This window comes from Gymnoscopelus braueri, assembly GCF_963280865.1.
Source record: "Gymnoscopelus braueri genome assembly, chromosome: 16".
Lineage (NCBI taxonomy): Eukaryota > Metazoa > Chordata > Actinopteri > Myctophiformes > Myctophidae > Gymnoscopelus > Gymnoscopelus braueri.
In genome coordinates this window covers 51641320-51664241 of record NC_137616.1, presented here as the reverse complement: position 1 = coordinate 51664241, position 22922 = coordinate 51641320, and the positions used below count along the sequence as shown (strand labels likewise).

General features: G+C 41.3%; 2 protein-coding genes across 2 annotated transcripts in view; both read right to left on the bottom strand.

Annotated features, from left to right (window-relative positions):
• The window catches only part of LOC308103892 (GTPase IMAP family member 9-like), a gene marked incomplete at its 3' end in the record, with an annotated part of 35506 nt that extends 21853 nt beyond the window's left edge, over positions 1–13653 (bottom strand). Inside the window, exon 1 of the mRNA XM_080454101.1 lies at positions 13632–13653. The remainder of the gene's footprint in view (positions 1–13631) is intronic.
• The window catches only part of LOC308102531 (uncharacterized protein), a gene marked incomplete at its 5' end in the record, with an annotated part of 46264 nt that extends 24213 nt beyond the window's left edge, over positions 1–22051 (bottom strand). Inside the window, 3 exons of the mRNA XM_080452279.1 lie at positions 18845–18919; positions 20472–21130; positions 21628–22051. Of these exons, the coding sequence (XP_080308405.1) occupies positions 18845–18919; positions 20472–21130; positions 21628–22051 (1158 nt within the window). The remainder of the gene's footprint in view (positions 1–18844; positions 18920–20471; positions 21131–21627) is intronic.
• Between the last annotated feature and the right edge of the window lie 871 nt (positions 22052–22922).

The window sequence follows — 22922 nt, the reverse complement described above, 5'->3', positions numbered from 1 at the left end:
TTCTGGAAGCAAAGTCCTTTATAATGTATTTAAAATGTGTTTTTATTTTTGCCAGTTTACACTCAATGGTGTCCGTAGCTGAATGGTTAGAGAACCATGTGCCTCGGAAGCCAAAAGGTCCCAGGTTTGATTCCAGGCCTCATGCAGCAAATGTGTTGAAGTGTCCCTGAGCAAGACATTAACCCCTAACTGCTCCCCAGCGCTTCAACCAACGGCTGCTCCCATGAAATCCTCTGTAAAATACAGACGATACATTTCATGTAGGCCTACTGCAAGTGTTCCTAAATCTACTGTATTTAGAAGATACTGGGAAGCTGTTCAATACTGTATATCAATACTGCAATGTATAAATACTCTGTTACATGTACAAGTCCGGAATTCAAAATGTAATTGAGTAAAAGTACAAAAGTATTGGTATCAAAATGTACTTAAAGTACCCAAAGTAAAAGTACAAAAATTTTGAAATAGCAGATCTACAAGCTCTGCGACGCGTTGTGAGCTTGTAGATCGGCTTTTTTCAAATAGCCTAGGTATAAACTAGGGCTAAAGTGGTTAATTTATGTTTATAATGTAATCACTTATATCTGCAAAGTAACTAGTAACTAAAGTTTTCATATAATAGTAGTGGAGTAAAAGTACAGTATTTGCCTCTGAGATGTAGTGGAGTAGAAGTAAAAGTATAGACAATTGAAAATACTCCAGTAAAGTAAAAGTACCTCAAAATTGTACAGTACTTGAGTAAATGTACTGAGTCACTTTACACCACTGGTCTCAGTCATTAAAACATATTGGCCCTCATTTATCAACGGAGCGTATAAACCGCTGTATATTTTTCCATATATTCGGCCGTACACCAACGTGGAAGTCACATTTATCAACGCATCCTACAAAGCTGATCCCAGCGTACATTTGGTCCCAGCCTTGATAAATCTCACAGCTGAAACCGAGCGTCATTTAAATAACACGCCCTTAAATATTCTCAAAACGCCCCGATTTTACGACATGAAGATTGAAGAACCAGAATACGACCTAAGAAGACATCATGAAAAGCCAATAAGAAAGCGTTTCCCCCGCTCGCCTCGCCACACACGCACACGCCTCTCTCTCACACACACACACACACACACACACACACACACACACACACACACACACACACACACACACACACACACACACACACACACACACACACACACACACACACACACACACACACACACACACACACACACACACACACACACACACACACAACTAATGATTTTACTAGTCGACTCATTTGACCAAGTAGTAGTCGACTAGTCGAAATGTACATAAAAAAAATAGCGGGGGGCTATTGTTTTAATGCAATCCTACTACTATATTACTATTAGTATTATCCCCCTGCCCTTATTTTTATGGCGTTTTAAGGGAAGCGCTTCTGGCACAGCAGCACAGCACCACAGCAGCGTCTCCAAGGATCCCCATTGCCCAATAATAGAATTTTATTGGCATACTTTTGACCCCCTTTTGATAAAAAATAAAGTCAGGAGGATAATAATAATAGTAAGATGGGCCATTACAACAAATTACCAAAAAAAAAACTATTCGACTAGTACCAACAGAGTCGACTAGTGGTTATACTAGTCGACTAGTCGACTAGTTGGTGAAAGCCCTAACACACACACGCCCGCCAGCTGTGTCTTTCATGTAATCCGTACCGTAGCGGTACAATCTTATGATACCAATCACATCGCCATGAATGGAATACGTTTGTAGGCTATATTAATTTATTTAACCCATACCGAGCGGTGCGCGTTTCGAGTTAGACTAAAATAAAGCCGTCATGTAGGCTATTCCCATTTCCCAGTGAGAATAGGACCGTCGGGCGGGCGGTGTCCCGTCCCGCTCCGCATTAATGAGAGATAGCCTGGAGAGAACATTAATGGATGAAGGCTGGTGTGTGTTGGACCATGGGTTAACTGTCTGATCTCCCGTGGCCATGGAAATATAACAGCAGCGCCGCAGCCGCTGCACCAGTCTAAACTCCCGAGAGTGCCCTCGCAGAAGCGCTGTATATTTTGAAAATAGCAGATCTACAAGCTCACAACGCGTCTCGATGCGACGCTGGCTTGTGAGCTTGTATATCTGCTATTTTCTATGCATCTCAATGACTGTTAAAGCAAAAGCAGTTTGTTTAAATTACTTTATAAAATGTTATATTTTCACAGGGATTATTTATTAGTGTAGATATGTAGGATGAAGCCCACGTCAGGATATATTGATAAATGCCGAAAGGTGATCTCGCCGTACGCCCATTATTCGGGCTGCACCGCTTTGATAAATGAGGGCCATTGTTTGTTCATAAGCCGGTCTGGCCAGCTCAGCTCTCTCATTGATTTATCCAGAGGCGTCTTATGATGCAACTATGTCATCATGGCCTTTTACCTTTATTTACATTGTGATTATGTGGCTTATAACGCTGTCGGGGGGGGGGGGGGGGTTCAAGGATATACAAGCAGATCTACAAGCCCATAGCGTGGCACTCAAGAGTTTGTAGATCGGCCATTTTTATTGAAAAATCTTGAACATTTTTTGCAAATCTTTGAAGTATATGTAACTCAAATCTTTGCTTCTGGGGGATTCTACAATCCAGTAATATCAGTGGTTCTCAAACTTTTTCATGTCAAGGACCCCCACAATGATATGTATTTGTCCACGGACCCAATCCTCCCCATCTCACAATATTTTGTTCAAAGGATCCCTCCCCCCAGAACAGGGCCGGACTTTTTTTTATGATCAAATAGTTTTTTTCATGATCAAATTGTAAAATATTCAAGTGAGATGTGTTTAGTTATTGTATATTTAGTTTCATGGTTAAAACATTGAGAGCTTCTGCTCTGCTATCCACACTGTCACTACGAGCCACCATTTTGGGTGGAAAACGGAACGCTCGTCCTAAAACATTTTTATCGGGGACCGCGGCCGCCGGATTAGACCCGGGGCGAGGTTGTTTTAGGACGGCGGTTCTTCTTCTATTCCATTTCTGAATGGAGAGGCGAGATGGAGGGAAGAAAGACCGGCCGATGTTTCCTTTCTGCTTCATATTGTTTGATGGCGAAACAATCATAACTGATACACATGAAAGAAGAGTAGACCCTTCAGATAATAGAGATTTTTTAATTTTAAGAATCGGTTCAGAATTGAATGAGTATGGTTATAGTTAAATTGTTGTTGAAGCTCTTTCTGCTATAAATATCATTCATAACATCCATATACCTTTTTGGACCGAAATAACCGAAATAAAAAGAAAAACAACCCGCAAAAAAAAAAAAAAATTGTGGCGTGCATGCGTGCCAGGGGGGCCTCAAAAATCACTCTAGCCCACGGGCCTCAACTCCTATAAATCCGGGCCTGACCCAGAAGCAAGGATTTGAGTTAAAAATCTCTCTCTATATATAAAGATTTGCACACATTTTCACGATTTGTTATTTTTTTCTCAAAAATAGCAGATCTACAAGCTCATAGCTATGAGCTTGTAGATCTGCTGTTTTTGAATAGCCAAAGACATCTGGGGAGAGGGAGGGTTCATGGGTTTCACTTCCAGGTGAAAAAGGTGCTTTTCCTGTCAGAGTGTTTTTTCTTCATAACAGACAAACAGTCTGATGTGTGACTGTTTTTTTTTAAATGTAAACTTATAGAATAATATTACACTTGTGTATCTAGTTGATTCTAGTGCAGCCGTTCTCAAAGTGGGGTCCTTGGGGGGAGGGGTTAGCAGGGGGTTCCTATCAAGTAGTAGTTAATGCAGCATCACAGTTGGCTCTTCAAAAAACAGCAGATCTACAAGCTCACAGCGAGCTTGTACATCTGCTGTTTTATGAAATCTTTTGAGATATTTCCCCCCCCCCCCCCCCCGATACATTTTTACATAAATCTTCTCTTCAGGGGTTCAAAGATCTGCGCACATTAGTAGTAGTCGGTGCCGTGCTACAAGCTTGTAGATCTGCTACTTTTGAATAGCCCAAAGTGTAAAATAATGCTTTTTTAACTCAATTCTAAAGAAATGACACAGATGTGTTCCCGCTCTTAAAGGGCTTAACAGCAGATTATTAGAGACAGCATAAAGGCTGTTCTTATTATGTATTTTTTTGGGAGGGACAAAAAAAAGGTCTAAATAAACATGAATTCATGGACAACAAGACGTGAGTGTAACCCTATCCCCACTAGGACCCAGCAGGCCCAGCCCAACCCAGTCCCTGTGTTTAGATTACAATAGCAGAGGATTACATAATGCAGGTACAACCAGAGGCTGTGTGTGAGAAAGGCTCCTGTTACCTAGCTGCTCATTCATATACTGTGTTCTTTCAGCGGTGGAAAAAGTACTCAAATGCTTTAGTATCAATACTGTCTGTAATGTAGAAATACTCTGTTACGTAGTAAAAGTCCAGAATAAAACATTTGCTTGAGTAAAAGTACAAAAGTATTGGTATCAATACCACCACTTCTTCTGAGCGGAAGAACCCAAAAGCTACAGACTGCAGTAAAACCTGCAAGGAGGGTTTAAAAATCCATCAAGGCAGAATGAGATGATTTTGCCCGGCAGCAATGATGACGACGCAACGCACAGAAGAATGCCCACTTCTGGTCAGACGAAGGAGGAGCCAGGCCCGGAGTCAACCCACAGTGTCTAGAGCCTCTTAGTGTCACAACACCTACTGTTAACATCTCACCTGCCACCCTAAACCCAAACCCCTAATTGGCACTGTCTCTTGCTCCCCTCAAGAGACAGTAGGGGGCAGTAGCATGCCACTTGGACACAGGCCGGGGTCTGATGTCTGGAAGAGGGTGTCTGTTGCAAGACCCCAAACACCCAGTGACTCCAGGAAACAACACTGATGATGTGTCCAAGTTTGTCCATCAGTAGATGTTTTTATTTAGAGACAGACCGATGGTCAGGACTAAGAGAAACTGAGACAGACAAGTAAAAGTTTGTTGGTCAGGCAGGCGGCCTCGTGTGGTGGAGGAGGATCAGCAGCTAAACGTTGATAGGAATGACAATCCTGTAATGGAGGAGGAGGAGTCCCAGACTCGGTGCTGGTGTTGCATCAGAGGCTTTGATATTAACAACAACACGGTGGCTGCCATGCATCATGGATACCCTGGATGTTAGCCAACAACCACGTGAATGAATGGGCTGAAGGTCATGATGGTGCGGGCCACAAGTTTTCAACGGCAGTGGTGGAAAAAGTACTCAAATGTTTCACTTAAGTAAAAGTATCAATACCACAATATACATGTATCTGTTACAAGTAAAAGGCCTGTGTTTAGGCTTGAGTAAAAGTACAAATGTATTGGCATCAAAAGTGGCATAAAAGTACAGACATTTTGGAAAATAACAGATCTACAAGCTCAAAACGCGTCGCAATGCGACACGTTGTGAGCTTGTAGATCTGCTATTTTCAAATAGCCCATGTATAAAATGGGGCTGAAATGGTTAATGTAAGTTTTATAATATAATCATTTATATCTGAAAAGTAACTAGTAACTAAATGTAACAGGGCGGTATAAATTAAGGTATAGCCAACTACGCCACCTAGGGGATTGCGAACTAGGAAATAGTGTTTAGAATCTAATAAAATTAAACCACTTGAATACAAGGATATCCCTCCCCACAATGTTTGTTGTCCTTAAATAATAAAGGCAGATACGTGGATCAATGCCAATGGTAATAGGTTTATTCACATTATATTGGCCTACAAAAGGCAATACCAGGTCGGAGCATTTCATAATGATGCCTTAACAGGTTAAAACTGTATGACAGTGGTTCAACAATAAAATAGATTGCACTTCTACACTGGGTCGATGCTGAGGCTGGCCAAGGGGAAGGAAGAACTGGCTAACCAGCCCAGGGCAGAGGCACCCCAAGCCACAGCACACATAAAGAAAGTAGTAAAATAATCTAATCAGAACACAAAAGAAACCACCACTGGAGCAGGCGTCGCCTGGTCCTGACTTGGGGGCCTCAGCATCAGAACTAAGCAGAAGGGAAACAATACATTAGTGTGACACGGTCTCAAACTTTGGATTAAAATACATTTCTTAGTATCATCGGTAATAAACATTGATACTGTGTAGGCGACCGGGTGTTTCACGCAACATAATAGAAGGACCAGAATTAAACCCAACACGAGGGCTGACGGTCAGTTGGTGAAACTACAGCCAGGCAAAGCAGCAGCGTGTTCCTCTTCACCAAAGCCCATGCATTCAAGGGCACATTTCGCCATGCCCGCAGGCACACCTCTGTGGGGTTCAGTCACACACACACCCAGCTAGGGGTAAACAACCCGAGGAAGGGGGGGGGGGGGCGTGCTCTCTCGTACACACAGGGACTAAACGACATAAAACAAACTGTCAAGTTCATGACCACATACTATCAGTGGTGGAAAGTAACCAAGTACATTTACTCAAGTACTGTACTTAGGTAAATTTTTTAGGTATTTGTACTTTACTTGAGTATTTCCAATTTCCAATACTTTTACTCCACTACATCTCAGAGGCAAATATTGTACTTTTACTCCACTACATTTATTTGAAAACTTTAGTTACTAGTTACTTTGCAGATATAAATTATTATATAATGAAACATACATTAACCACTTTAACCCTATTTTATACCTAGGCTATTTGAAAATAGCCGATCTACAAGCTCACAACGCGTCGCGACGCGTTGTGAGCTTGTAGATCTGCTATTTTCAAATATTTAGTACTTTTACTTTTGGTACTTTAAGTACATTTTGATGCCAATACTTTTGTACTTTTACTCAAGTAAGTTTTTAATTCTGGACTTTTACTTAGTAATAGCGTATTTATATTTTGCAGTATTGGTACTTTTACTTAAGTAAAGTATTTGAGTACTTTTTCCACCACTGCATACTATACACTGCAGGCACTTAGCTAAACAATAGGGAAACATACCTGCGCTGATGCATAGTGGACAAACAAACACAACTGAAGCCCAACAGGCCAGCTTTGGCCTTGAGGACATGCACACAAATGAGAGGAGACAGCTAACGAGGGCACAGTGTGTGCTGATTATGTACTGCAGGTAATCAGCTCACTGATTAGTGGGAGGAGCATGGGCCATGGGCAGAGTGGGAGACGACGCCCATCCTGCTACATAAAGTTTTCAAATAATTGTAGTGGAGTAAAAGTACAATATTTGCCTCTGAGATGTAGTGGAGTAGAAGTAAAAGTACTGAAAATTGGAAATACTCCACTAAAGTAAAAAAAAAAAAAACACATTCGGTGCCAGAATTTTATAACAGATTACGTTCGGTGCCATAAATCTCACCGTTGAGCTGCGCGGTGCTGTTCAAGCTGTAGACTCCAAGACGAGCAATCCATGTGAAACAAAGCATGCGTGCATTTTGCACGATGGTCCTGGCTAACGCCTGGAACGCTAACATCTTTACCGCGGGTCACAATGGCGCAGCGATCGCGCATACAAAATGAGTCGTTTTCCCGCAACGTAAAAAGTTTGGGAGTTATAGGGGTTTTAGAGAAGGAGATGGGAGCCATGTTTTAGGCACAGTGATCTATAAGGCCTTTCCTTCTCAGAATCACCGTGGGTGATTCCAGAGCTGCTCCAGCCTCTCCCGTGTGGAAAAAAAAACGAAAAAAAACAAAAAGACTGAAAACACGGTTCAGACCGTGTTCAGCACCTGATGTGTTAAGTACAGTACTTGCAGGGATGAGCTGCAGGGGGGCTCAAAGGGGCGGCGCCCCGGTAGCTCTGGAGCTGCACGCACGTGCGCCCCACATGACGCGCGGGCGCTCCACAGGCACGGGCCGTCAGCGGCGAGCCGTCCTCAACACCTAAAACAATAGACCTCTAGCTGGCTGCTTTGCATAACATTAGGCTACTCGAGAAAAGCCATGGACTTGAATTGAGTGTGTCACTGCAGAGTGTGAAAGGGTTAATCGCTTAGCAGAGGATCCAAGAACAAGAGCTGTAGTCTACCAGACACTCACAACGTTATCCCTGTCCGTTGCTGGAAGTTCTTATATGACTGTTCATATGATTGTTTTAAAACCACTGTTTTGAAAGCAATGTAAGTCTTAAAAAAAAAGTTATTCAAGTAAAGACAAGTTGTCTGATTATTTTAAGTACTTATGTGTGGGTGAGTCTATGTAAAGGGCTTTTATATAAAACTAAAGGAAAATAAAATAATGAATGAATTGAAACAAAAACAACAAATTAACAATGCAACTAAATGATAAGAAATATAATTACATTAAATCACATGTTGAATACAGTATTTCAACTAGCACTGAGCTGATAGGCTATGTGCACATGCGTGCACGTGACGTCATAAAATATAGCCCCCCTAGCTCAAAAATCCACAGCTCATCACTGAGTACTTGAGTAAATGTACTTAGTTACTTACATAAAGTTAACAACCAAATGCATTTGAAATAAAAAAAAGTTACTTTTCAAGATTCCAATTAAAAAATATCAGCAGATCTACAAGCTCAAAACGCGTCGCGGCTATTTTTGCTACTTTTGTTTGACATAGAATGGCCCAACAGTATATGCAATGTGGCCCTCTGGAGTGAGTGTGGAAATATACTGGCCCTCTACATCATCAAAGTTGCATCACCCCTGCTCTAAAATGACATTAGAAGTGAAGTAAAATGTGCAGTAGGCCTACATGAAGGCTTTGTGCTACACAGCCTGTCAGGGCATTGCACTGAGGCTGAGCAGTCAACTGGTGAGTGACTGTTTTATTAGCATAAAGGCACAGTTAGGGTGGGCACTACCACTGAACCCCCTATAGCCCTATCTGTGTGACATGATGGGCAGGAGGGCCCACATACCTAAACAACACTTATACTGGATATAAAATAAACTAAAGGTGGCATCATTCTGCTTTTTAAACAGCTTTGCATAAGCTCCGTCATTTTTTTCTGATGGTGTTTGTCTGCCACCCACCATTGGGAATGGCTGCACTAGCAGACTTATATTATGCACAGGGATTTGTAGTTTATTATATACTCTGGTATAGTATTTGGGACAAAGGGGTGGGTATTGCCCAGTGTGTGTATATAGAGCGTGCCAACGTCTCGTCACCACGGGGGGCGTTGGCATTGGGCGTGGCATTGGGCAATGTTAAGTCAACCTGGTTTTTACCCCTCAAAGATGTCCGCGGCCACCAAAAGACACTTGTTGACGCCCCTTTCAGGAATTTTGGCACGCTCTATACGGCCCGTAAAATGTGTGTGTTCTCTCTCTCTCTCTCTCCCCCCTCTTTCTCTCCACCCTCTCTCTCTCTCTCTCTCTCTCTCTAATGCCCAGGTGCTGCTATGGAGAGTGTGAGCGCTGACCAACACCAAGAGGCAGAGAGGCTTAAGTTTCAAAAGCAATAGTCTTTAATTCACAGGAAATTTAACAAAAGGTGGGGTGTGGGGGGGGGGGGGGGGGGGCATAGACGGATTAAAGTGAAAATGGGCCCTGTGCACAAAATCGCAACAGACCCCCCCCCGCGCGCGCGCAGCGTGCGTGCATGAGTCCCGGACCCGTGCGCGCTCAAATTTTGCGGCTATTGCTGTTATATTGGGCGTTTTTGGGTGTTTTTTTGTTACTTTATTTCGGTTTTAGGGTTAGGGTTGTGTTATTTAATTCTTATTTTTGCCTGATTTACCGATTTTTTATCCCAAAAATAAGTATATAAAGAAAAAAAAAAAAAATATATATATATATATATATATTTTTTTTAAAGCCTATTAAATCCAAGGGCCTCCATTGGCTCAGGGCCCTGTGCACGTGCACACTGTGCCCAATACATAATCCGTCCCTGGGGGGGAGGGGGGGGTTATGCAAAAACAAACTAAAATCTTCTTCCTCAACTCAAATGGGGCGTTTGTAACACAGAGTCCTGTTTCCTGCTTAGCATGAATCTCTGGAGGTTGCCTACAGGAGGAGAGAATAATCCCATAACCATCAACATCTATCTAGGAACAGTGCAGTGTGTGTGTAGCTTACCGCCCGACGCTGCTTTCCTCTCCCAGGAGTTTGAGCCTCTGACCGAGCAGGGTGGCTTCAGTGTTAACCCTGGCTGATCAGTACACAGGTGTGGTCACTTGCTTGAGTAGACACAGCAGTCATCATTTCAGTCTGATTGAGGAGGTACCGGGGAATGTACCACCCCTCAATCACCCTGCCCATGCAGGGTCAGAGAGCTCCACCTACCTCTGGGAGGACGCATGTCAGGGCGAGCCCACGAGTGACCCCATAGATATAGAAACCTAGACACCTCATTGGCCTCTGCAGTTCATTGTAGCGACTGGTATCTCAATACAAGGCTCTTCCGCAGGGCTGTTTGACTACTGACCAATCACATCGCGTTGACTACTGGCCAATCACAGCTCGTCTAACTGACTAGTTGCTGCGCGGCTGCCTCTTAAGAAAAGGCGTAAAAACAAAGGGTATTTATTGAATATAGTATATCATATAATTAAATATAAAATAAAATAAAATCACAGAAATTCTTGGCTTAAATGAATTGATATAAATGTTTTTGGAAATGTCAATGGGAAAAATGCATTGACTATTTTGACGTGGAACCAGAAAATGGCCGCCACTGCTATGCCCTATACGATGATTGCTACTTGGCTTGTGAGATGACGAATGGACTTGGGGCTATAGATGATGTTATGATTACATTCAACCTTTCTTTAATCTTCTTTTAAACATAATGTGGTTGGATGTGGAATAGCAGACGTGTTCACCAAGATATAAAGCTGTAAGGTTCAAGGTTCAAGGTTGTACTTTATTGTTACATCTTGTGTACAGGTACATAAGAGTCAAACTTATTTTGGTTCGGCTTCCTTCAGACAATGCAGCAGCATAAGTAATAACAATAGAATAATGATGGAACATTTAAAAAGATTTAAAGAAAGAGTGCAAAAAGAGCAGAAAGAGAATAAAAAGAGCATCATCAAATCACATGTACACGTGCATAAAAAGAAAGAAAAAGGGGAAGGCCTAGCTTTCATTCTCTCAGTTATAGTGTTTTCATGTAAGAGAGAGAGAGTGTTGATATTTGTAAAGCATATTTGGGGAGGGTCCATTTACTGGACCAAATAAGGCAGGGGTCTTCAACTGATTGTGAACCAGGGACCACCACCCTGACTAAGAATCAACCTGGGGACCACTGTTGGGAGGGGATTTGCTAAATATGTATTATTAATATTATTATTATTATTATTATTATTATTATTATTATGAATTTATTATTATAATATTTTTGTATTTTATGCATGTAATTTGTTCAAATTATTTAATTTATGTTATTTCTTTATTTATGCATTTTTTATTTATGCATTTTTCCACAAAATGTATCAGTGGAACAGAGTCAAACTAAATGTAATGCCTCAACTCCTACAATTCTAAGTGCTTGTCAGGTTGAGGGTCCCCAGTTCAAATGATTATTTTGGGGGGGTCCCTAGTTCAAATATGATTATGTCGGGGGTTCCCCATTATTTTGGGGGGTCGTGGCTTGAAAAGATTGAGAAGCACTGTTCTAAATCATCTCTTTGTTGTTGTTCTTGCTGCTACAATGTTGAGGAACTGAAGCCAAATAATGAGACTATAAATTGTGTAAGATAATTTGTCACCTTCCTAAATGGCCTAAGTCATTTGTTCCGATTTTTTTAAAAACTGATCCAAAACAAAACTATATGATATTTCTTAATCATTTCACCCAAAACGTTTATAACAAATTATGACTATTATAACATAAAAATAACACTGCCTGTCAGTTATGTTACATAAGAGATTTAAATAGGTTTAAATAGGATTAAATCTGACCTTTTTGGCCTAAGTCACAAAACTGGCCTATTTTGGCCTAACACTAGGGAGTTTTAGACCATTATACATATAGGGGAGGGAACAGCACGATCGTTTTCAATTAGGAGATGTGGAGAGGTGATTTTTACCAGAGGTGGCCAGTGTCATGAGGAGCTGACTTAGGCAAAAATATCATTTTCCTCAAATGACTTATGCCATTAGTTTAGGAAGGTGACGATATGATGTGATGTGTAAGTGTAACAATAACACTCTAGAAACCTGTATGTTACATTTGTCATTTCCCTGCTGTCCTTCCTATATAGGTCTACTGGTGTGAATTATTGAGTTTAAACATAACAGGTGCTTTATGTATGTCTATAATATACAGTGGTGGGAAAAGTACTCACATTCTTTACTTAAGTAAAAGTACCAATACTGCAATATAGAAATACTCTGTTACAGGTAAAAGTCCAGAATTCAAAATTTACTTGAGTAAAAGTACAAAAGTATTGGCATCAAAATGTACTTAAAGTACCAAAAGTAAAAGTACTGAAATATTTGAAAATAGCAGATCTACAAGCTCACAACGCGTCGCGAGGCGACACGTTGTGAGCTTGTAGATCGGCTATTTTCAAATAGCTTACAGTATGTATAAAATAGTGGTTAATGTATGTTTCATAATATCATAATTCATATATGAAAAGTAACTAAAGTTTTCAAATAATTGTAGTGGAGTAACAAGTACAATATTTGCCTCTGAGATGTAGTGGAGTAGAAGCAAAAGTACAGAAAATGGGAAATACTCCAGTAAAGTAAAAAATCCTCAAAAGTGTACTTAAGTACAGTACTTGAGTAAATGTACTTCGTTACTTTACACCACTGATAATATATCACATCTGTAATGCTTTGCCAGTTAGTGTATAGGCAGTTTAGGACAGAACTGCAGTGTTATACTGACATCTACTGGCGACTAGACCACATTGCATTAGCCTTGTCTCTGCATTTCAATGAGCTTTAACTAAGTACTAGTTTGACCTCTGACCTCTGTAAGAATACCTGCTAAAGGTCAATTCATACACAATGCAACATAAAACTCTCAACACTTTATTATTACTGTAATTCGTTTTCGTAGGTGTTTTTTGTGTGTGTAGATTCAGTGATTTTCAATGGTGGAGAAAGTACTCAAATTCTTTACTTTAGCAAAAGTACCAATACTGCAATATAGAAATACTCTGTTAGGGCGCGCTCCCACTGCACTTTTATTTTACCACTGGGGCAGAATCTGCCAATGCTTTGTCAGGAGCGGATCTTTCCGCATGTCGCGCAGACCTTGCGGTTATCCGCTCTACACAACTTGTCCATTTGAAGCATAACTGCTGGAGGCAGGAGCTGATTTTCCCCCTCTGTCCAATCGGGTGGGTGGAAGCAGGCATGCAATGCTCATTTGGTATGTTCTTGCACTCTATTTCAATGACGTGATACGCACGTCGCTTAACACCTACACTGCAAGTCACACAATGGACAATTGATATGCATCTAGGCTTATTCCTATGTTAATTCGCTAGGTGTGAGTCGGGAGCCTTTGAAAACTTTGTTGAGGTGCGAATATTTTTTTTTTTCTTAAATTTTATCCCGTGATTTTTGTAACCCATTTTTTTCACCCGGTGCCAATTTCCTAAGTGATCCTGGGCGCTACACCAGCCCTACACCAGCACTACACCAGTCCCCCACAGTAGGGAGGCCAGGGCCGAGCTCATGCTTCCTTCAATGCATGAGAGCCAACTGACCTTCTTGTCACCTGACAGGGGGGAGTTTCCCTGGTTGGACGTAGCGCGTGGAAGGAACACGTTATTCCAACCAGTTCCCTTCCCCTCCATCAGGCGCCCCAGCTGTCATGGGGGAGGCGGTATAGCGACCAGGATTACTACATGTTTTTGTGAGGGTATTAACTACCCTAGGAGACACGGGGAGAACATGCAAACTCCACACAGAAAGGCCCTTTCGCCAACCCCACCTAGGGTATGGGCGCTGATGACGCGGAGGAGAAGACACGCCCCCAGCGCCCACAGCGTCCCCGGCGGGAATCGAACCCAGGACCTTCTAGCTGTGAGGCGACAGCGCTACCGACTGCGCCACCGTGCCTCCGAGGTGCGAATTTAAAACTACTTTAAATTCGAGGTGCGAATTTAAAGTAGTTTTAAATCTATGCGTGTGCCTGCGTGTGCTCCCGGTCAAATAGGTTCCGGCACGGCGTGCAAGGCCATCCAGTGAGCATTGCACCCCTGAGTGGAAGGCGGACCGTCCCAAGACTCAGGAAGCACCATGGTGCTCAAGGCAGAAGGCGGTGCGGGCTACGGGCAGTGGCGTTCCCAGAAATTACATTGCCCCCTTCTACCTACTCGGGGAAAAATGTCGGGGGGAAATCTCGGGGGAAACAAGTTAACAACAACACTACACTGACTACAAAACGTTAATAAAAACAATATGCAAGTATAATCATCAATCAATTATTCAGCGGTGGTCTCTTCATGTTGTAGTTTAATGGCTCAAGCTGCTCTCAGACTCAGAGCCCCTTTTATGCCAGGTGAGTACAGGTGATGGCCCAGACCCCCACTCCTGGCACCCCATGAAGATAAAGGCACACATTTGCATCACTATAGGCGACGTCGCTCTGCTGAATGGATACGGTAGTGATTGGCTGCCTGCCCGCGTGAATGGACCAGGAGGTCCGACGGCCACTATTGTCTTTGGATTTTTTTTTCACTGCCTGTTTTTCAGTCTTTTACTTTATTTTTAGGGGAGGCTAGATTTTAGTTGGGCAGGCGGCCCTGCCCTGCCTCTATGGTGGGTACGCCACTGGCTACGGGGAGGGTCCTGAAAGTGAGTGACAGGTGCGTCACTGGTGCGCGTAAATTTCAGCGTTTTTCGCCGTTTTTTTTTTTTTTCCCGCCGTTTGGTGCCCCCCCCCCCCCCCTCAAGGTTGGTGCCCTGTGCTTCAGCACCTCAAGCCCGTTGGATAAGCCACCACTGAGCGCACCCTTACAAGTAAAAGTCCAGAATTAAAAATGTACTTGAGTAAAAGTAAAAAAGTATTGCCATCAAAATGTACTTAAAGTACCAAAAGTACTAAAATATTTCAAAATAGCCGATCTACATCGCGACGCGTTGTGAGCTTGTAGATCTGCTATTTTCAAATAGCCTAGGTATGAAATAGGGCTAAAGTGGTTAATGTATGTTTTATAATGTATTCATTTATATCTGCAGAAGTAACTAGTAACTCAAATTATCAAATAATTGTAGTGGAGTAAAAGTACAATATTTGCCCCTGAGACGTAGTGGAGTAGAAGTAAAAGTATTGTAAATTGGAAATACTCAAGTAAAGTACAAATACCTCAAAATTGTACTTAAGTACAGTACTTAAGTAAATGTACTTAGTTACTTTCCACCACTGCATGCAAGTAGACCCACCTCTTGAAATGTAATACAGCAGAGCAGATCGTTCTCAACCTTTTTAGACTGAGTATCACCTCAGAAGATATTTTACAAAGATTTGTATATATTTTGAAAAGGTGAAATGGGACATTCTGCATAATTAAGTGCATTTTGATGCCAATACTTTTGTACTTGTACAGTAAATGTTTAATCCCGGACTTTTACTTGTAACAGAGTATTTCTACATTGCAGTATTGATACTTTCAATTAAGTAAAACATTTGAGTACTTTTTCCACCACTGACACAAACATTTAAGGTCCTTACACACCGGCGAATATGCGAATATACGCAAAATTCGGACTCGTTCCGAATAATTAAAAGACGCTTTTTCGCTTCGCGAAACTGATGTGGACGCTTGCATTGACTTTATAAGGTTTTAAAAAAAACGTATTTATTCGCATGAAGAATTCGCCCCGGTGTGTAAGGACCTATACAGTGCTGACCCTGTAACCACAGGTGTTAACTCTACATTCAGAACATGTATTTATCAATAGATGTGTTTTAATCCCATCTCTGCCTTAAAGTCATTTATTTTCCTCGTTTACATCCTGTTTAAATCGAGTGTAATACCGGCTTTCACCTGATGCGCCCCCCCCCACCACTACCACCCAATGAGGAATACAGAGAACTTCTGACAGAATGTGATAGTATAGCATTATATTAATGTTGAATATAGTCTATAGTATGTACAATACAAATACATCACATTGATTGATTGATTTAATCCTTTATTAACAGCATTATTAGATGAAGGTACAGTTACAGGTTATGCTTGTTTCCATCCTTTAAGCTACGTCCACTTTTATGTTGAATACAATATGACATCCGTCATGTGATGAGCTTTACATTGGATATTTACACTTTTTTTTTTTTTTTTCCATTTTTTCAATAAAAAAGGAACGGTTTTGGACATGCAAGGTTTCTACCTGACAACAACAACTTACTTCATGCTTATACTTATACACACACACACACACACACACACACACACACACACACACACACACACACACACACACACACACACACACACACACACACACACACACACACACACAGTCATAAGAGTCATTGGACAGGCGTCTCATATCCTACTCTTCTCCCTGTGTGATGTTTGTCTGTTTGTTGTGTTTTTATTGATTTAATAGATTGTCTGTTTTTTTGTATTGTTTTAGTTTTTACCTTTCTGTGTGTGGTGTTTATGTTGTGTATATGTATGTTTATACAATATGTGTATGATGTTCCTGATATGATCTGTGGTGACAAAAATTCAAAAAAGTAAAAAAAAAAAAAGAAGTAAAATCATAATTATACAATATCAACATTAGCCAAAAATGAAATAGAATACAAATAATTTTGATATCAAATGTAGGTCATACTGACAGGAGAGATGATCAGAGGAGCAGAGTTTGTACCACCATAATTAAGAGAAGGACTGAAGTATGGATATAGTTTCTCAGTGAAGGTGCAGCCAGTGAAAGAGTAGAGATGAACTCTGACCTCCACATCATAAAAGGAGACCAGACCCTCCTCATAATCCACAAACACTCCCACTTTCTGGACCTCCTCTCTTACAGGGAGGAGGACAGGAGGGTCAGCAGCAGCCGTGTACTCATTTCTATTCCACAAACCTATAGTCCAGAAACCATTGTTGGGGTTCAGTGTGATTTGTCCCTTCCTGTTGATGGACTCTCTGGCCACTCCTAGAACCCACCCAGTCTTCCCTTTAACCTGAACCTCATAGTAAAACCTTCCTGAGGAGAAGCTTTGTTTTCCTAAGACACAGACACCATAAGAGAATCTCTCTGTGTTGTCTGGGAGATTCTTCTTTATGCCTCCATCACTCACTTGTTTTCCATCCTCAGACAGGATGAGTCTGGTATGTGCTGTATCAGGGTCCAGAGTCACATCCTCTGCATATTTCTGGATCATCTTCATCTCAACATCACTCACATTCTTCATCTCCTGACCGAGTGTCTTCAGCAGCTGAGCCACAACATGTTCTTCTAGTTCTTTAATACGATCCTTTAAATCAATGATATAATAGGTTAACGTGTGATAATCAACATTTACTCTTACTTATTACTCTTACTCAGTGAGTCTCAACGTTGTGCATTTCACTCGTCCTCTGTCTCCGTTGACAATTTTAATGATATTAGAGATTAAATGATAATAATCTGTTTAGGAAACTCTTAAAAACGCGAATGAATGACTAGTGTCGCCTAGTGTGACATATTCAATGTGCGCTGTCTTCTCAGTCTATCGTTGCCGAAAATGGCTGATCTGCAAGCTCACAACGTGGTGCGAACAGACGCGGTGTGAGCTTGGAGATCGGCCATGTTTGGTGCGTGACACTGTTGTACGATGAAGTATAAATTGCGCTTTTAAAGTGACAGTACACACATTAACCAGTTAACAGTTTCTTCAATATTATTTTCCAAAAGTAAAAAGGTCACTTAAAATGTAGTGCAAGTGATACATTTTGGCTAAAACAAAGACAAAAGAATAGAAAAAATAAATATGCATTTTTTTGTTTATAAAGAGCTGAAGAGACATGGAGATTTTATAGTAATTATTACATTATGAAAGTTACTACTGCTCAGAACCTGGTCCCTGATGTTGACAGGTCAGTTAAAGTTGACCTGAGCTTTTACTGTTAGGGTTATTTTTTTTCTATTTTAAAACCGGAAAAAAAAGCATTAAGTGATTCTTTGACATTTTCTGAATTTTCGTTATTGTTCAATAAAAACGACTGAACTGAGTTCATTGTCTGAGTTGCATTGCTGATAGTAGGCCTAAAAAAAATAATGTTGTGTACTGTAGCTATTTACTGAAAATATTAATAATTTTTTTATAATCCATCCATCGATTCTTCAAACGCTTATCCGGAGCCGGGTCGCGGGGGCAACAGATCCCGAGGCGTTCCCAGGCCAGTGTGGAGATGTAATCCCCCCATCTGGTCCTTGGTCTGCCCCGGGGTCTCCTTCCAGTGGGACGTGCAATTAATTAATTCATAATTAATTTATATATAATCTTCATAACATTTTTTAAAGTGATATGCTGTAGTTATAGCAGTGACTGAGACAACAGACTGAAAAACAATGATGTATAACTGAATGTGCATGAGCGTGCATGCGTGTCTCCGTGTCTGCGTGCCCAGTCTGCCCACCTCAAGTCACCATTTGACCAATCTTGCCCGGACACCAAAATGAGTTTGACACCCCTGCATTAGACCATGGACCCCCATTTCATATGATTTATTTAAATCCCTAGGACTTTAATCTACACTGTAATGCTCAGTGTTTATGTAAATCTGAGAGTGTACAAATGGAACCAAATGGACCCATAAGGGTCCATTTGGTTCCATTTGTACACTCTCAGAGTTACAGAGCTGTAAGGGTTCATTTGTAACCCTGGTGGTCCCCAGACCCAACGTTAGGAACCAGTGAAGTAGATAAACATTAAAATCATAATTTATTATTACTTTTTATTAATGACTTTATGGAAAATACAAATACCTGCTGCTCTTTGATCTTCTGGTCAGAATCACTCAGCTTCTTCTCCATCTCTTTCTCCAGTTCTTTAATACGAGCCTTTAAAACAATGATATTATAGGTTAACGTGTGATAATCATCATTTACTCTCATTTATTACTCTTACTCAGTGATTCTCAACGTTGTGCATTTCAAGGACCCCCAGTTGGATATACATTAGACCATGGACCCCCATTTCATATGATTTATTTAAATCTCTGGGACCCCAATCTGTACTGTAACATGCTCAGTGCTTATTTAACTCTCAGAGTGTACAAATACTAATTTCTACTGACGTCAAGCCAAGGAAGCTGAACAAGATTAATCAGTGATATGCATGGGATTCAATTCGGTGAGCGGAGATGAAAATGTAGGCTACTGTTGTCATTGACATTAAAGAGGTGGTGCCATGGTTTTGCACTTTTTCTGTTTTTCATGTGTCTATGAGGTTGATAGAACTTCATTAAGCCCCCTGGTGGTGTTTTTATGGTGTTTTATGTCTTCTCTGACTATTTTGAGTTTCTACCTGGAGGCTGAAACCTTGAGGGTCAAACGTGCCAATAGAGAAACAGCGCTTTAGTGACATAGTAAAAACATACCCTCCCCCTCATTATCATAACACAACAGGTGTGGGCATGAGGAGGAGGAGGGACTAGGACAGGTGGGTGGTGCCAAGGTGGTGGAGGAGGTGCTAAGGTGAGAACCAGGTATACTTAATGAACTGGAGGCGTGTCCACATAAAAACATAATTTTAACAATTTCTGTACACTTTTTTGAAAAAATCTTCCTCCTAGTATAACCATAATACCTGATGATTATGTTTTGGGGGGGGGGGGGATCACTGAAAATCACGGCACCCCGTCTTTAACCAGTACTCTACGAGTCCGAGGCAACCAATGTCACATGTTGTAAGCAACAGAGTTTTCTTTCCATAAAAGGACAAAATTGCCTAAAACATTGCCCAACATTTTTCATTGTTGAAATTTTTCAATTGAGAGGAGCTATTGGCATGAGAAAACATACGTTTGCATTGCCAAAGCAAGTGTCAAAACATAATAAAAACAATTTAAGAAAACAATGGGTTAAGAATGTACAGTTATAGGTGGCAACTAAATATGTGCTTGTCCTGTCTCTGATTACAGTGTGTGAGCTGTAGCAAGGCAGATCACTGTTGCGTGATTTGGGTACGGGATTGCTTGGCAGACCACAGTACCCCCCCCCCCCCCCCCCCGTAGACTAGGCAGGATTTCAGAAAATGTGCTTATTTAAAGTGCTGAAGGCAAATTGTGTTAATTTATGACACAAGTGTTTTTTAGGGGTATTAAGGTGTGCTGAATCCAAATCTGCTGTGTGTCAAGCTAAAAAATGGAAGCTAAGCCCTCTTAATACCCCCTTAATACCCCTAAAAAAACACATGTGTCATAAATTAACACGATTTGCATTCGAGGTTAAGCTTTTTGGAAAACTGACCTAGTCTGCCGACCGTCTCCATTTGCTGGCTGTTTCCACAATATATATCTAGCTGATGATGATGATGATGATGATGATGGTTAAAATACGCTACGCTAGTCTGTTTATATAGGTTAATAATACCGAAAGAGTTTATGAATACCTTCTCTGTTTGTTTTTTGATGGCTTCTTCAGCCTCCTGGAACATCTCTGCGGTGTAGCACCCTCTTCCATTCTCCTTCACCATCGTCTCAACCTTCGTCAGCAGATCACTGACTTGTGTACGGTTGTCTTTAACACGGTTGTGGAAGACGTGGTACCTTCCTCCACAGTCAGCAATCAGCTTCTTAAATAGATAATCACAACCATCTTTGATGTAGCCCTCAATGGACTGATCATCGTCATCTAATGTGTCTCCTCCTGTGAAAAGAATGATGGTAAAATTCTTGGAATTCTTTCCAAAGACTTCCTGGATCAGCTTCAATGAATCTTTATCCTCTGGTGTGAGTCGGCCAATTGGAATCACCAACAGGAACACATGAGGCCCCGGGGCCAGCAGACTGATGCATTTTGTCATCTCCTGATAAACCTCTTCCTGGGAGATACTTGTATCAAACAAACCAGGTGTGTCAACTACAACAACAGGACAGCCATCTACCACACCATCTGCTTTATCGCAACACTTGGTGACTGACTTTTGACTGGATTTGGATGGAAATTTCTTCTGACCCAGAATAGTGTTTCCTGAGGCACTTTTTCCATTGCCTGTCTTCCCTACCAGCACCATCCTGAGGCAGTCTCTGCTCTGGTTGTCATTATCATCTGAAATATAAAGAGATATTCAATTACTAGAACAATTGTCACATAGTTAAAACTGTATTTTTGCCAGGACAGTACCATTTGATACAAAAAACGGTCCACATAAAGTCCATATCAAGTCAAGGTTAAAAAGGAACAATGACAGGTTTCTTTTAAGGTGGTTTATAAAACACCTTTACATTTACGCAAAGGTGATTCTAAAGTAATCTGCAGCTCATTGTATGTTCAAGCTGTATAGACAGACAAAGTTGTTTTGATCTAGCAGAGTGTACTTGAGACAATTTTCAGACTGGTACTTGCACAGTAGTTGCTGGGAAATTTGAAGACTAGAGAGGGAAGGTATGTGCAAAACAAGGCCTATTAAATAATGTGCATTTTTCTCATAAGCTACCCGATTTAAATGAAGTGCAGTGGTGAGCCTGTCTGACTTTTTAAACAGATTATCAATATGCACAACAGATGAAATATGACACACAAAAGCCAACAAACTAAATACTCACTTTTGCAGTTTCTTTCAAACTTTTTAAGCTCTGCCTGTAGCTTGGTGATGCGTTTTGTCTGGGCCTTGAACAACATGTCTCTTGTGAAGCAGGGTGGTCTACCCTCCAGGGGTCTCATCTTTTCTACAGCATCCAACAACTTAGGAACGTGTGTGCTGTCCTTAATGTTAAAGACAAAGTATTGGATTCCACTGGTCTGGAAGTCTGTGTCTTCATCTGCTGGAGTGGTTGAATCAGACTCTCCATTGCTCAGAACCATGATGAAGTCATTGACTTCAGAGCTGAATACATCCTGGAGGCTCTGTAACTCTGTCTTGTCTTCATCGGTGAGAGGACCCAGAGGAACGGCCATCAGGAAGGCATGGACGCCTTCAGGATCACAGAGAGAGACACATCTCCATGCATTGTTCATAAATGTGTCCATAGATGTTTCACACAAGGCAGGCAGGTCCACCAGGTTCACCCAACGCCCACACACCTTCTCCTGTCTCTGCACACACTCTGTAGAAGGAGCAGACCCTGGACTGTCTTTGGTTTGATCCAGAATGGCGTTGGCTGCAGAAGTCTTCTCAGCTCCTCTTCTGCCACACAGCACCAGGTTCACTGTAGGTGAGTCAATATATGAAAAAATGTCACTTAACCCCCAACAAAAATTATACAAAAGGTTTTAAATGGATTTTTAAACTAGGATAATTTAAACTAGGTTCAGAGGAGGGTTGGACTTTGGTGGCATGGTGAGGCGTATCCCTCGGTTATCAATCACAATCTTCTCAATCTTCTCCATCAGGTATTCGTGGTCATCATCAGTCATCCTGTAAAGTCTTCCTCCACAGTCTTCAATGGTCTGTGTTATGGAGATGTTTGCTTCATGTCCCTCATGTGTTGTGATGACCATTGAGTGTTTAAAGGCGTGATGAAACAAATGCAGGATGGCCTTCAGTGTGTCTCTGTCTTCTTCCTTGAATTCAGAAGGCTTCACTAACAGCAGGATCACATTTGGTCCAGGAGAACAACGAGATAGGCACTTCTCCATTTTCTGTCTCACTAATTCAGCGGATTGTCTGAAGAGGTTTTTGGTTTCCACTACACTGACAGATTTCCCCTTCCACTTCCCGTTAAAACAGTGCTTGTGATCACTTATTTTTTAAGCACATTTGCCTGTGATGAAGTTACCAAGTGTTGTTTTTTTGTTCTCACTTTTCCCAAGAAGCACTACGCTGAATCCAGAATCTGCAAGAAATAACAATGACATTTTCCACAAACTCATTTGTTCTTTGGATACATTGCATTCAGTA